Genomic DNA, 15,552 nt, shown 5'->3' with positions numbered 1-15,552 from the left:
AACTCAGAGGACAGTTTATAAATAGAAATGCACACGTAAAAAGGAAGATCAAAATCAGTATCTTACCCCAACGTTACAACAGTTAGAAAAGGGCACCAAAATAGGCCCACCGCCCCAGGAGGAGAGCATTAATAGCGATTAGAGCAGGGACAAAAGCAGAAAACAAAATAGAATGAAGAAAACAAAAAAATTGGTTTTATCAAAGGATTAACAAAATCAATTAAAAACTGGAAAATCTTAAAGTAAAACAAGAAGAATCTGAAAATTACATGCGTAAGAAAGGACTAGAAACCAATGGACATCACAAGAATGCTATGAATTGTACTCCAACAAATTTGAAGACCTGGAAGAAAGGGATGTATTGCTAGAAATACTTTACCTATCCAGGCGAACATGGACCAAAGTAGAAAATCTTAGCAGACCTATAACAAAAGGAGAAATTGATTAGGTCATTAACACTAAGTTTACAGGACACATCATATTGATATATTTTGATTTCCTCAAAGAAAATCACAGAAACTGTTTATATTCACTTCCTACCATTTATGCTGATGTTTATCCATTTAATGAAACAAATACATATCCAGATTAGTTTTCTTCTAAGCCTTTTAATCTCGAAATTCTGTGTGTGGTGCATCTATCCTTATGGATATGCTTCAATTCGATATGACTGTAAATTGAGTATACCAGTAAATCAGTTTCATTCATAAAAGAACTACTTCAGATATAAATATGAAAGTAGTCAAAGAGTTCTTAGAAAGGAAACATTACCTGGAAAGGCAATGCAGTGGAGCTTGTCATGCTGATCCAATATGTCAGACCCATTGTCTCAAGTATAAAGAGTATTTAAATATCATACGTTTTATATAAATATTTGGTATCACATGGTTTCATTGATAAGCTAATAGTGTATAATTACGTTGTTTTTAAATAATATAAGTTGTTTTCAAATAATATAAGTTGTTTTCTTAAATTGTGTAGCTTCATTCATGTGTCAATTTGGCACATGTCTGTAGAGATAAGTATATGAGAAATGTTCATAAATCTAGTGTTAATAAATTCCCAACAATAAAATAAGTTGGCTCCCAGTCTAACACTAATTCTACTCAAACCATTCTAGTGTACAGGAAAAGGTGGGCGGGGGAAGATGGGACCCTGAGTTCATTTTAGGAAGTGAGCATAGCCCCGAGAACAAAATCATGTACAAACAGCATTTTAAAAAGAAAACTGTAGACCAATAATGTTCATGAACATAAATGCAAAAGTTTTCAATAAAATTCTGGGCAACAGAATTCAAGAATATACTAAAAATTAATAACGCACCATGACAAATTGGTATTCATACCAAGTATGCAAGGATGGCTCAACATTAGAAAAACAAATAAGTGTAATCGATCACATAAATAAAACAAAGGGAAAGAACCACATGATCCTATCAGTTGATGCAAAAAAGGCATTTGACAAAATCCAACACCCATTTCTTAAAGGACACTCAACAAAATAGGAATAGAAGGGAAATTCTTCAATATAATAAAGGACATCTATAAAAGACCAATGGCCAACATTACTCTCAAAGGAGAGAAACTGAAAGCATTCCCCCAGTAAGTAGGACCCAGATGAGAATTCCCTTTATATCACCAGTCCTTTTTAAATAGTGTGCTGGAAATCTTAGCCAGACTGTAAGTCAGAAAGAGAAATTAAAAGCATACAAGTTAGCAAAGAATAAAACTATTTGGAGATGATGTGATACTATGTAGAAAAATCATGGAAGCCTCTGCAAGCCAGTTATTGGAACTAAGGGAACGGTTCCGCAAAGTGGCGGTCAAGATCAACAGAGACAATGTCGTTTGTAATAGTCATCCAAAAGGTGAAGTCCAGGAAAAGAGTAAATCTGATTAGAGAAACAGAAAACCCAAACAAAGAAAACTATAGACCACTACTGAAAGAGACTAAAAGTGACATAAAAACAGTGGCAGAATACACTGTGCTTACTGATGGGTAATTCACATCCCAACATCGTTTTTTAAAGGGATTGAAAAACTAATCTTCAATTTCATATGGAAAGAGTGGAGGCTTCAGGTAAGTCAAGTCTGCTGGAGAAGAATAAGGTAGGGACGTCTCACTTCCTGATCTCAAAACCTGCTCGAGGCATAGTAGTCAAATAGTCTGGTCCTAGTACTACAGATACACAGACCAAGGGAACAGAATTGAGAGCCCAGCGAGAAACCCAGCCACCTAGACAGCTGACTTTTGGCAAAGTGCAGAAACGCATTAAATGGGGAAGAGATAATCTCTTCAACAAATGGCTCCGGCAAAACTCTGTGTCTATTTGCAGAAGACATACCCCTCTGTATATACAAACATAAATTCAAAGTATAAATATCCTTAAACTTTAAAGATCATCATTGACAAATAGGGACAAAGTTGGGGGCCCTCATCCATGGCAAAAGTACACTATTAGCCTTAAATGGGAGACAAACTATATCACTGGGACCTCCTAAAAATTAGACCCATGAATCAGGCTCGATTGTGAATCAGGTTGGATTCAGAAGAGAACATGGAGCAAGGCATATTATTGCTGATACCAGATGCATCTTGGCCGAAGGCAGAGCATAGAGAAGGTCTAAAAGATGTTGTTTCTGTCTGGATAGGCTAGAGAAAAAAATCATTACACTCGTGTGTAAGAGAGAGCTCTATACCAAGAGCATTTGTAAATTGAGAAAACATTCCAGCCCAGTCAGATCAAATCTAAAAGTCTGATATGAGCCCACATGTCTGCTACTATTCTATAGATTCCTCTTCAGACTCACGCAGCGCTTGCAATAATGCTGCATGAAGGAAGATCACAGGCTGATAGTTGAACAATCTTGTGGCTCAAGTGGTGGTGGAAGCATTTCAATGCTGGCGCGGGTCTCCACCTGGCTCTCTTGAGTGTGGCTCTTCAACAGGAAAGTGGAGCAGAGAGAGGGACTCCCTGGCAGGTCTCAGCAAGTCTCTGTGTGGCTTGTCTGCAGGAAGCCCAAGGCCGAGAGAGGAAGTTCCCAGAATTCTCATGAGAAGGCCATGCTCACTAGGAGGCATCCTCAGGCTGTGACCTGATGGACAGGCTAGACTCCACCCGTTCACTCTTCATACCCTCAAGTTGACACGAGATTGTGTAACTAACACAGATGTCTTCTTATATTTATTGACTATATAAAAACATCCAAATGTGTATACTATAAGCAACTCTGTACATAGCCTTGAGGAGAATGGGAATCCCAGAACTGTTCATTGTGTTAATGCAGAACCTGCATTTGGATCAAGAGACAGTTGTATGAACAGAACAAGGGAATACTACATGATTTAAAATCAGGAAATGTGTGGGTCAGTGTTGTATCCTTTCACCATACTTATTCAATACACACACATATATACATATAAACATGTATATATATATATGGAGCAGATAATCAGGGAAGCTGGCTTATATGAAGAAGAATGTGACATCAGGATTGGAGGAAGGTTTGCTAACCTGCAATATATAGATGATACAACCTTGCTTGCTGAAAGTGAGTTGGACTTGAAGCATTTCCTGATGGAAATTAGGATTGAAGCCTCCAGTATGAATTGCAATTCAATGTAAAGAAAATTGGAATCCTCACAACTGGACCTGCAGGTGACAATCTGATAGATGGAGTGAAGCCTGAAGTTGTCAAGGGTTTCGTCTTGCTTGGATCCACAATCAGTGAGCATGGAAGCAGCACTCGAGATCAACGTGAACTGCATCGAGTAAATCTGCCTCACAAGATCTCTCTAAACTGTTGAAAAGCCAGGGTGTTGCTTTAAGGACTCAAATGTGCCCAACCCATGTTACAGGATTTTCAGTGGCCTCATATGCATGTGAAAGTTGGACATTTAATAAGGAAAACTGCAGAAGAACCAATGCATTTAAATTAGGGTGCTGAGGAAGGTTATTGAAAGTACTTCCAAAAGAACAAACAAATCCGTCTTGGAAGAAGTGCAGCCAGAATGCTCCTTAGAAGCCAAGATGGGGAAACTTTGAACATGTGATGTCAAGAAAGCATCCCGACTCCGTCATGGGTCTGACGCTAACCAGAGCCCTCTCACACTTAAGTTGCCAAGACCAGTAACGCAGAAAATGAAGTGGGATCCAGAGAAATCAGCCAGTGGGTGTAGAGTCAAGTGGATCCAAGGTGGGTGGGAACATGGCAGGGTGCTGACAGCTCAAAGGTTGGCTCCTTGGGTCAGCAGTCTACATGGGGCCACACCTGGAGGAAGGCCCAGGGGCCAGAGGAAGGAGAAGTTCGCAGGTTCTCCGTCATAAAAAGGCCACAGCCCCAAGGAGTCTCCTCAGGCCAGACTGACAGTTAAGACTCTACCCTTAGACTTTTGCACAGATACAAGAAGGCATAAACTCTACAGCCACCAGGAGAGATCAGTCACTGGAGAAAGTGCATCATGCTTGGTAAAGTGGAGGAGCAGCAAAAAGAGGAAGGGCCTTGACTAGATGGGTTGACACTGCTGTCTGCAACCATGAACTCAAACTTAGGAACAATTTTGCGGATGGCACAGGGCCAGGCAGTGCCTTGTTTTGTGGTACATGGGGTTGCTGTGAGTCTGAACCAACTTGAGGGCAGCTAACAACAAGAACATGTGCATCAAAAGACAAGTAGAGGAAACGTCAATAAGAAAAGGGCAAATAATCCAGTTCAAAAATGGGCCAAGGACACGAATAGACACTTGAGGATATACAGACTGTCAGCACACAAAAATGCATTAGAGAGACATGCTCAAGAGGATGAGCCATTTGAGTGACGCAAGTCAAATGACCCATGAAATCACCTCACCCCAAGCTTTAATAGCAAAGTTCAAAAAGTAGAAAACAGGAAGTGCTGGTGAGGCTGTGGGGAGACTTGGAACCCGTATTCACCGTGACTGGGACTATGGAAGTCGTGCACCTACTGTGGAGAATGTCCTCGTGTGTCCTCAAAAAGTGGGTGTTACAAATACTGCACGACGTAGCCATCCCCCTACTTGTTATAGGACCTGGAGACTTGAGAGTCAGGGCAAGAACAGGCACATGCAAGCCCATGTTCATTACAGCACTTTTCAAAATGCATAACAGAAAGAAACCATCTACTGTATATACTTGAGTATAAGTCGACCCAGATATCAGCCGAGGCACCTAATTTTACCACACACAAAAACTGCATTTAAAATGTGCTGGAAAACTTGGCTTATACACGAGTATTTATGGTAAATGCCCAGCAATGAAAAAAATGAATAAATAAACATTGGTACAGACACATAATGGGATACTGTGAAACCTTGAAGAATAACTGAATTTGCAAAAATACCTCAGCTGGATGAACCTTGAGGACGCTATGCTGAGGGAGTTTAGTCAATTACAAAAGCACCAATCTTACATGTGGCGACTATTAAAAAATTAAAGGTTTTCACCCAAAAAGAAGCATTCTTTAATGACGCTTACCAGGGTTAGGAAGGGGAAGGAGGGAGGGGAAATCATGGGCTTGAGGGTAGGCACGATGTGTGAGAGGCTGGCAAAACCTGATGGAGGTAGGGAAAGACTGGCAGGTTTGCAAGAGTTCATGGCCGAAGAGGCACGGGCTGTTCTACTCACAGCCCTACGGTAGTGGTGATCTCCAGGTACATGCTTTTGCTGGCTGAACAGGTGTAGGAAGAAGACCACCACAAAGCTCTATCTAGATTTGACAGAAGATATTTGTAAGTGTGTAGATGTCTTTGTTACAAATACATCCACTACTGTGGAGACATTAATGTATAGAGAAGGCAGTAGAATTTCTTAGGCCTAACGAAACACCTTGCTGGAATGAGTTGTTGGGCCAGGGTGCTCAGCTTTAGGGTCTCAGGGACACCAAGGTCAGTTGACAGAACCCAGTCCACAAAGACAGTGTTCTGCTTTGGTGAGTAGTGACTGGAGCCTCCAGAGCTCATGAACAGCCTTCGAAGATGCACCACTTGGTCTTTCACCAGCCGAAGGAAAGAAGAGTAATGAAAAATATTTCGTGTCCAAAATCCTGAGGACAGTGTTGCCTGGCTTCCCCTACCAACTGCTCTGGAAAGGATGACGCTAGGAGGTCCTGGATAGTCGGAGACAAATGTGGCACAGAACTCATAGTCCCAAAGAGGAGCAGGCTGACTGACCCGACAGAGACTGTGGGACCCCTCAGGCTGCTCTGGTACCGAACACACTCCTGTAATGGGATAACCATTCAAGATCAGAGGAGCAGCATTGACCCAATGTTAAGAATGCTTGGAAAGGAAGAGGATGGGAAACAGGAAGCAGAGGGAGGAGGAGGATGATAAGTGGGGGCTCATTGAGGGGACTGCAATGGATGAGCTAAAATCCACATACCTTGTTGACTGTAAAAACTGATCATTTGCTCTAAATCATCACCTAATTTACAAAAGGTCTTTTTTCTTACTTGTTTTCAAAGGCCAGTCCAATGCCAAGGGCGTTGGGATGCAGCAGGTTTAAAGGGGAGCTTGGTGGATGACAGAGCCGAGGTGGGAGAAAGCAACAGTCAGCAGCTGTGCATTTCCTAGAGCCACACGGGGTCCCCAGGGACGGGGGAAGAGCACATTCTGGCTCCTTTGGGAGTGATAATTACCTGTTATCACTTGAGAGTACTGCCAAACAGCGGTGTCTTTTGGGTAGATCCAGGTTTGCAGGGAGGACACGATTGAGGGGCGCATTCTCTGAACAAAACCGAAGAAATAGGTAGGGCTGGTTGTGTTGTAATGGCCAGTCCAAAGGATATGGGAGAAAGGGTCGGGAAGAAATGTAAATAAGGAGAGTAAAATCAAGGAAAAGCGTCAGAGTTGTGAGGATCGGGATGTGAGTAGCAAAGAGGTAAACTGCAAAAGAGCTGCGCTCACTGCCATCAGGTCGATTGTGGCACGTAGTGAGCAGATAGGACAGGGTGGAGCTGCCCTTTGGGTTTCAGACTCGCACCTGTGGACGTCGAAAGCCTCACCTTTCTCCTGTGGAGCAGCTGGTGGCTGCAAACTGCTGACCCTGCCGTTAGTAGTCCAACGTATCACCCATAAGTGTGGGTAGTAGATGGGGTGGTTGGGTGTCCCGTAGGGCAGGCATCGATGGGGGTAACTGCCTCAAAATTCCAAGCAAAGTCTGATTGTGAAAAATGGCTCCAATCCCTTCACTGGGTTTCGGTGAGCACAGTCTCTCTCATAAATGAGATTAACAAAGACGAAGAGCTTGCTTTATGGTATTAGTAATGATAGACTTACTGTTCCTTCCTCTTTTCTGTCGAAAATGATGACCATGCTGTATTGATCAATCCAAATCAGTGTAGTGTCATTGCTGGTCCTCTCTGTTCTGCTTCAGTGATGACACCAGCCCTAGTTGCAGTCAGGTGGGACCCCACCTAGTCCTCCAGACCACCAGGCTATAGCCAAGACTGTAGACGCCAGCCGTGGATTGGCATGTCTCCACCACACTCCCACTTATATGGTACCACGACTAGCTTGGGAGGCCAGCCCCAAGTGCAGGGCCCCTCCTCAGGGCATCCCTGTTTCTGGTGAGCTGCTTCCCGCTACGTCAGGTTTAGTCATTCTTTAGAACAGCGCAAGAACTCCTAAAAATGCGCTATAGGTTTATTTTAACTGAAATACTACAAATTAATAGGAGCATGGGGGTGAATTCTGGGAAGGCTCCCAATGTAGAGCCCCCAGGCCCCCAAACGAGATGCGCTGCTCTTCTAGAGACACCATGTCCTCCCCAGGCCTCCCCAGGAGACTGTGGAGCCTGCCCCCCTTCCTGTTTCTCTGAGGTTATGCTCCTACCAGGTGAGCCTTTCTTGCCTCACCTGGTATCTGCACCCTGAAGAGGCACTTTATCACGAGAATACAAGTTCCTAGAGCAACCCATCTCTGGATTGACCTGGATTCTTAATGAGCACTTGGGGAAATGGTTGTTTAATCACCTTGGCTAGTCATCATTGTCGTTTTCAAATGATCTTGATATGCTAGAACAACGTCTATATTATTGTAAGGAAGTTTATACTTCTCTCTTCGACCATTCTAAAACTTCTCATAAATAAAGTGGGCTTGGCTGCATGTAACTTAGTGACCCTCTAAGTGGGCTTGGCTGCATGTAACTTAGTGACCCTCTATAAGTTCCTCGGAATTGTCATTGGCATTCAGATCAACCTTGCTTAGTTTTTTAAAAAATTGGGACATTGGAGCCTCATGGCTTCGGAGATTATTTTGAGTTATTTTTGTGATCACGTACATAAGGACTTTTAAAGTTATTGAAATGCAAGTTTTCCAGATAAAAATTCCCTTATATAAAGCTTAGGCACTTTCTTAACTGTTTCAGTTATTTGAAAGTCATAGTGATCTCTGTCATGTGGCAGATAGAAAGCTTAGGCACTTTCTTAACTGTTTCAGTTATTGGAAAGTCATCGTGATCTCTGTCGTGTGGCAGATAGAAAGCTTAGGCACTTTCTTAACTGTTCCAGTTATTGGAAAGTCATCGTGATCTCTGTCGTGTGGCAGTTAGAAAGCTTAGGCACTTTCTTAACTGTTTCAGTTATTGGAAAGTCATCGTGATCTCTGTCGTGTGGCAGATAGAAAGCTTAGGCACTTTCTTAACTGTTTCAGTTATTGGAAAGTCATCGTGATCTCTGTCGTGTGGCAGATAGAAAGCTTAGGCACTTTCTTAACTGTTCCAGTTATTGGAAAGTCATCGTGATCTCTGTCGTGTGGCAGTTAGAAAGCTTAGGCACTTTCTTAACTGTTTCAGTTATTGGAAAGTCATCGTGATCTCTGTCGTGTGGCAGATATAAAGCTTAGGCACTTTCTTAACTGTTTCAGTTATTGGAAAGTCATCGTGATCTCTGTCGTGTGGCAGATAGAAAGCTTAGGCACTTTCTTAACTGTTCCAGTTATTGGAAAGTCATCGTGATCTCTGTCGTGTGGCAGATAGAAAGCTTAGGCATTTTCTTAACTGTTTCAGTTATTGGAAAGTCATCGTGATCTCTGTCGTGTGGCAGATAGAAAGCTTAGGCACTTTCTTAACTGTTTCAGTTATTGGAAAGTCATCGTGATCTCTGTCGTGTGGCAGATAGAAAGCTTAGGCACTTTCTTAACTGTCAGTTATTGGAAAGTCATCGTGATCTCTGTCGTGTGGCAGATAGAAAGCTTAGGCACTTTCTTCACTGTTTCAGTTATTGGAAAGTCATCGTGATCTCTGTCGTGTGGCAGATGTAGTTCTTCATTTTCCTTACTCTACTCCAATCTCTATTAAAAATCATTTATAGTTTCTTCAGTAAACTTAGAAAACCCAAGTCGTAGTATCTATTAATAGTTTTTACTTGTAATTAATATTCTGAGTGTTTTCCTCTTGAGATGAGTTACCCGCCAACGTCGTCTGAGATCATATAGGATTATGGGTAGCAGTCTTTATTTAAAAAAAACAAACATTTTATTAGGGGCTCATACATCAGAGATGTGTATAAAGCACATCTGTACATTCTTTGCCCTCATCATTTTCAAAGCATTTGCTCTCTACTTAAGCCCTTTGCATCAGGTCCTCTTTTTTTCCCCTCCCTCCCCGCTCCCCCCTCCCTCATGAGCCCTTGATAATTTATAAATTATTATTTTGTCATATCTTGCCCTATCTGGCATCTCCCTTCATCCCCTTCTCTGTTGTCCAACCCCCAGGGAGGAGGTCACATGTGGATCCTTATAATCAGTTCCCCCTTTCCAAACCACTCACCCTCTACCCTCCCAGTATCGCCCCTCACACCCCTGGTCCTGAAGGTATCGTCCACCTTGGATTCCCTGTGCCTCCAGCTCCCATATGCACCAGTGTACAACCTCTGCTCTATCCAGACTTGCAAGGTAGAATTCGGATCATGGTAGTTGGGGGGGGGGCAGAAAGCATCCAGGATCTGGGGGAAAACTGTATTCTTCATCGGTGCTACATCGCACCCTGACTGACTCATCTCCTCCCCTACACCCCTCTATGAGGGGGTCTCCAGTGGCCAACAAATGGGCTTTGGGTCTCCACTCTGCACTTCCCCCTTCATTCACTATGGTAAGATTTTTTTTGTTCGGATGATGCCTTATACCTGATCCCTTTGACACCTCGTGATCGCACAGGCTGGTGTGCTTCTTCCGTGTGGGCTTTGTTGCTGGGTAGCAGTCTTGTGTAGCCCACCAGACATCAGTGATTCTCAACGGGGGGGTGGGGGAGGGAGGGATTTGCCCCTCATGGAATGACCTTGAACAAAGATCTGGAGTCATTTTTGGTTGTCACCACTGGGGGAAGGCGGGTGCTACAGACCAGATGGCTGTGATGCAGAGGGCAGCACCCATAACAAAGAATTATCTGGCCCATGATGTAAAAATGCAAGGCTGAGAGATCAAGTACATAAACACTCGAATGTTTAGCAGCTAAGTCCATCAAGCATGTTGGTTTACATGCTCTTTCAGCCCCTGTGAGGTAAGTGCTATCATCTGGCTCTGAAAGTCCTCAAGGGACTGATCATTGGTGACCTTCAATAGAACACGAGCCTTGGATTTGTGTCTAGAGGAAAAGTTCAAATGCATGTGTATTCAAGAAACAAACTTTTAGATGTCTTTTTTCTCACCTGTTTTTTGTAAGACCAAATTCAGGGACAAATATTTATGGCACTGAAACACAATGTATTTTTAATATTGCAGATCTAGAAATGGCCATTGCCTACTGGAATTTAGTACTTAATGGAAGATTTAAATTCTTAGACTTATGGAATAAATTTTTGTTGGTAAGTTCATATCTTTTGCAGTGTTCTGTATATTTTCTCTTTTGGCTTTGTTTGAAAATAAATTAATGCATTTGGAAGCATTAGTTAAGTTAATTTCACAACACAGAATAAAAAACGATTTACAAAATTTGATTATATAAGTTGTTCTGCATTCTTTCCTTTATTTAAAAAAAATCATTTTATTGGGGACTCTTACAGTTCTTATAACAATTAATATGTTAGTTGTATCAAGCACATTTGTACATATGTTGCCATCATCATTTCTCAAACATTTTCTTTCTACTTGAGCCCTGATATCAGCGCCTTTCCCACCCCTTCCCCCATCCTCATGAACCCTCGATAATTTATCAATTATTTTAATTTTCATATTGTACACTATCTGGTGTGCGTTCTTTTCTTTAGTATTGTCTAGACCAAGGTTTCCCAAAGTGGCTGATACTGCCCACTTGTGGGGGGGCGGCACTAGGCCTATCCAGGGAGGCAGCTATAAAAGCAGGTACCTCCATTTATTCTGGGTTATGGGCTATTGCACCAACATTTTTAACTCCCACGTGTGTGTTGAGGAGTTGTTTTTCTGAAGAGGAAGCATTAGGCCAGATAAGTTTGGGAGCCTATGATTTAGACTGTCCCTCCCCCACCCCCATCTGTTTTTAGTGATTTGAATGTGTGTACCTACCTGTTTTTAATAGGAACACCATAAACGATCAATACCGAAAGATACTTGGAATCTCCTCTTAGACTTCAGTACAATGATTGCAGATGACATGTCTAATTATGATGAAGAAGGTAATGAACATTTTTGTTCTCCCACTTGTTCTATATTCCTGTCTCTGCCCAGCATGCATTCCTGACTCCAGTCCACATCTGCCCGTCCTGGAGGTGGATGTCCCTCTGCTGCGCTTTTGTTTGTGTTCTTCTGAATTTGGAAATGCCTCCCGTCCTCTATAGCATTCCCTGTGCCCTGCTTCTTTCTTTAGATTCCAACTCTGTATTCTCATGTCGGCCAGAAATGCATACGTATGTTTTAGATTTCCAGGTCCCTTTTAGTAACCTCTTTTCTTTGTGAAATTTTGTTCTAACTTTGTGTTGTATAAATTCTTGAGCTGAGTGACCCTGAGTAACTTGGAATATACTACAGCTGCCTAGAATAGTACTGGACGCAGTCAGTGAACCTGCTTCTGCTGCCGCCTCAGAATGCACCTTGGTTTTTCCCAGATTGACACAGTGCCGTATTTGCATTGTGTCTTTATACGCACTTCCTGGGTCCCCCTGAGTATTATTAGTAGGATGAATTTGTGAGACTGTTGAATAGGCCAGGGGACCTTTGGAAAAATCTCTAGTGACTTTGACCGCCTAAAAAATAACCCCGGAACCCTGTAAGTTAAGCAGAGATGACATATTTCTTTCTCCCTGATGTCATGGTCATTTGTGGTTGTCACCAAAGAATTGGGGCAAAGTTGGAGCGACGAGTCTGTGTGTGACTGGCAGTGGTCCCCTCTAGCAGGCTTGTCAAAAGGCAGAAAAGCTGTCCTGACTGCAAGTTGGCATGTTGATGTGTAGGGCATGCATATGCGTACTTTAAAGTCTTCCTGTGACATATTATGAAGTAGGATAGAGTGTGATGTTCCCTGGTCGTTTCCCTGTACGATTGCCACCAAATGCCTGGACACGTGCTGTGTGCACCAAGGACACTGTCCTCGCGTCGCGGCCATCTCTTAGGATGCAAGGAATCAAGGGGCACTTTTTATGGACTTGAAACTTAAAAAAGCTAGAGGGTTTTGGAATGCATATCCCTAGGAATAGATAAGAAAGATATGCGTTATGGAGAAAATATTTTAAAATAAGGATTCTGTTAAAATACTAGCTTTATTTTTGTCTTTTACATCTTCCTGTTATCCCATATATTTTTTATTTTTTTCCAGGAGCCTGGCCTGTTCTTATTGATGACTTTGTGGAATTTGCACGCCCTCAAATTGCTGGGACAAAAAGTACAACAGTGTAGCACTAAAGGAACTTTCTAGAATGTACATAGTCTGTACAATAAATACAACGGAAAATTGCACAGTCAATTTCTGCTGGCTGGACTGAACTGAAGATCAATCCTCACAATGCAGTCTGAGGGTTGAGACAACACTTTCAGGATATATCTCGGACCATATCGTATTTCATTCTTCTAATGGTGGTTTGGGCTTGTCTTCTAGTCCGGGCCGCTCTGACCGTTTATAATCCCAACATTGTGGAGCTCACCTTCTCTCTGTGGACCTCCCTAGTTACTCTCCCGTAAGTCTTAGAAGCCAGATGGTGATGATTTTGAGGTTTCCATTCTTGCATAAAGCACAATGCTGTCTTCACCAGAAAACAGTTTGGCATAAGAATTAAACGTGAACATCACAAACAATTTATAAAAACTTCCTTAAATATATGCTTTGGGCTAGTTGCAAAGACTATGCTGTTAGCACTTCCAATGAGTCTGATGTATTGAAGTGACTGGCTCTGAAATGGTGTTTTGGTGTGGGGGAATCCCCCACCACCTTCCGCAGATCACATGTATATTGATGTGAATAGAGTGATGAAAAAAAATGTCAAAATTACTGACGTGAAAAAAATTTTACTATAACCTGGTGCCTACCTGAAAAGTTTATTGTGCTTCAGACCCTACTTTCCAAAAGGTTCCACAGAAGTAGTCTGCGCGCACCTACCTTACCTTTGTTCATATTGAGTTGTTTTACAGGGAGCTTTGATTGAGAAAAGGCCGCATAAGGCCAGACGCCACTCCTTTCTACATGATTGGATCTCATTCTGATTTTTGAAATGCTTCTATGCCTGTCAAATAAGTTAAAATATTTCATTTGTTTGGAATGTTTTAGGTTGCTACACAATACAATATTCTAAATTTAGGCATGATGTTTATTTTTAATTTTTGCTTTTTGGTCATCGCGCTCTAGAAGACAAATGAGATTCCCGTAATTTATAAGAAGACAGTAGGAATTAACTTCTGAAAATGGTTGTGATGAGCCATGAAGTTCAATCTTTATAATATAGGTACTGCTCTTTCAGACAAACAGTCCATTTTTAAAAATAGTCCATTTCGGATGACTTCTTATATTGTTGAAATTTCTTTAACTGCTAATCACTGTGGTCGCCACCTGTGGGCTCGAGGAGCAAAGGTTTTCCAGCAAACGTGCATGTGATGCAAAGATACCCATCTGGCCTCTGTTTGCAGAAGCTATTTAATCTCTTATAATTGGTTTTGTTTCATTCAAATTAGCACAAGTTTCACATCAAAGCGGATTGTTATCTTTTATTTTTTCATGGCAAGACCGTGAACTGCTTTCCACGTGGAAAACGCTTATTTCTTTGTTCACGTACAAAAAAGTGAAGAAGGGTTATTGCTGTCTTAAAATGAGCATTTCCATAATGCAAGTTAAAAAAAGCTAAAGTCCAAGTGCTGCATGGCTCTGGTCTGTAGTTGGGATGAATTTGGCGTGGTACAGCCACGCACTGCGGAGTCTGGTATTTAAATTAGCAAAGGAATGTACTCCAGGATCACAGTCATTTTATGTGAATGTGGAAATGATTTTAAGAAACAATGACATCCATGATTTACTTACATGTTTTTGAAATGGACTAGAAAACTCTCCCCTTAGATAGTCTCTTAATATTTCAATCATATCTTTAATTGAAGAAAACAGTTCTCCCAAAAGTTTGAAAATGTCTATTCAGGTTACTGGAATTGGCTATTAAAAAAAAAAAAGGAAGGAAAAAGGAGGATCCTGCTGCTTTCAGTATTTCCTGAATTCATTTTTGTAAATAAAAAGAGGAACTTCAATTATGAAAAAATTTAAAAGGTATATATATATATATAATGTATGTATGTATGGATGGATGGATGGACTGTTTTGTTTCTTGAAGATTTTGAGTTAATAGTAATTTTTAAAAAATTGATTCAAGTACGCTGTGTTTTTGAATGACATCCCACTAGCTTTTTTTCCACCGAGTATAAATTGGTTTTTTGTTTTGTTTTGTTTTTTTCCATAAAAGTTTGATATGGATTTGTGGCCCAGTGCCTTGGAGTTTTAAGGATTTTTCCTTTTAAATGCAAGACCTTTTCAACAAAATAGTGTTTGTCATCAGCGTGGTACTAAGCATTTATAATTACTGTGTAATTATAAACAAAAATACATAAAGCTTTTGAATATAATTATGTAGCATAAAGGTTCAGGCTGCTCACTCTATGATGGCATGTGAGAATCAAAACTACTTCTAGGGCTGACAAGAGAAGACTGCTTTCACGTGGTGTGATTACACTGAGGAGAAATGCCTGGTTACAAGGAATATTTTTTACTAAAAATGCTTACACATGGCCATGTGTGTGAGTGTGCCGGTGTGAGTGTGTGAGTGTGAGAAAGAGACACACACAACTTGAATCGCTTTAATTCATAAGTGCTTCAGTCTTCATCCCAGTACACAACCCCCCCCCCCCATTCTGAGTCTTTGTTTTAAACTGAACCGCAGGTACAGTCTCCTTCTTGCCAAATGTCAAAACAGGTACACATTTCAAAATGTAATGCTTTTTAAATAGTAAAATGTGTAAAATTAGAAGTGCCCACATATAAAAATACTTGAGATCAAGATTATCTTTATTGAGTATCATCTGCATTATCTCTGTAAGTTCAATTGTGTTTCTTACAATCCCTGTCATATTACCAACAGAGGCAATAAAAGCTTCCAT

The 15,552-nt window shown here is 41.3% G+C and overlaps 1 protein-coding gene across 2 annotated transcripts in view; it reads left to right on the top strand.

Annotated features, from left to right (window-relative positions):
* The window catches only part of DCUN1D1 (defective in cullin neddylation 1 domain containing 1), a 45,528-nt gene extending 30,677 nt beyond the window's left edge, over positions 1-14,851 (top strand). For both annotated transcript variants that reach the window (XM_075556097.1, XM_075556098.1), the window contains exons 5-7: positions 10,738-10,820; positions 11,510-11,606; positions 12,743-14,851. In XM_075556097.1, coding sequence (XP_075412212.1) covers positions 10,738-10,820; positions 11,510-11,606; positions 12,743-12,822 — 260 coding nt within the window. In that variant the 3' untranslated portion in view covers positions 12,823-14,851. The remainder of the gene's footprint in view (positions 1-10,737; positions 10,821-11,509; positions 11,607-12,742) is intronic.
* Positions 14,852-15,552: the final 701 nt, after the last annotated feature.

This window comes from Tenrec ecaudatus, chromosome 8 (assembly GCF_050624435.1).
Source record: "Tenrec ecaudatus isolate mTenEca1 chromosome 8, mTenEca1.hap1, whole genome shotgun sequence".
Classification (NCBI taxonomy): Eukaryota; Metazoa; Chordata; class Mammalia; order Afrosoricida; family Tenrecidae; genus Tenrec; species Tenrec ecaudatus.
Note: the sequence above shows the minus strand (reverse complement) of the source record. Positions and strands in the feature narration are given on the sequence as shown.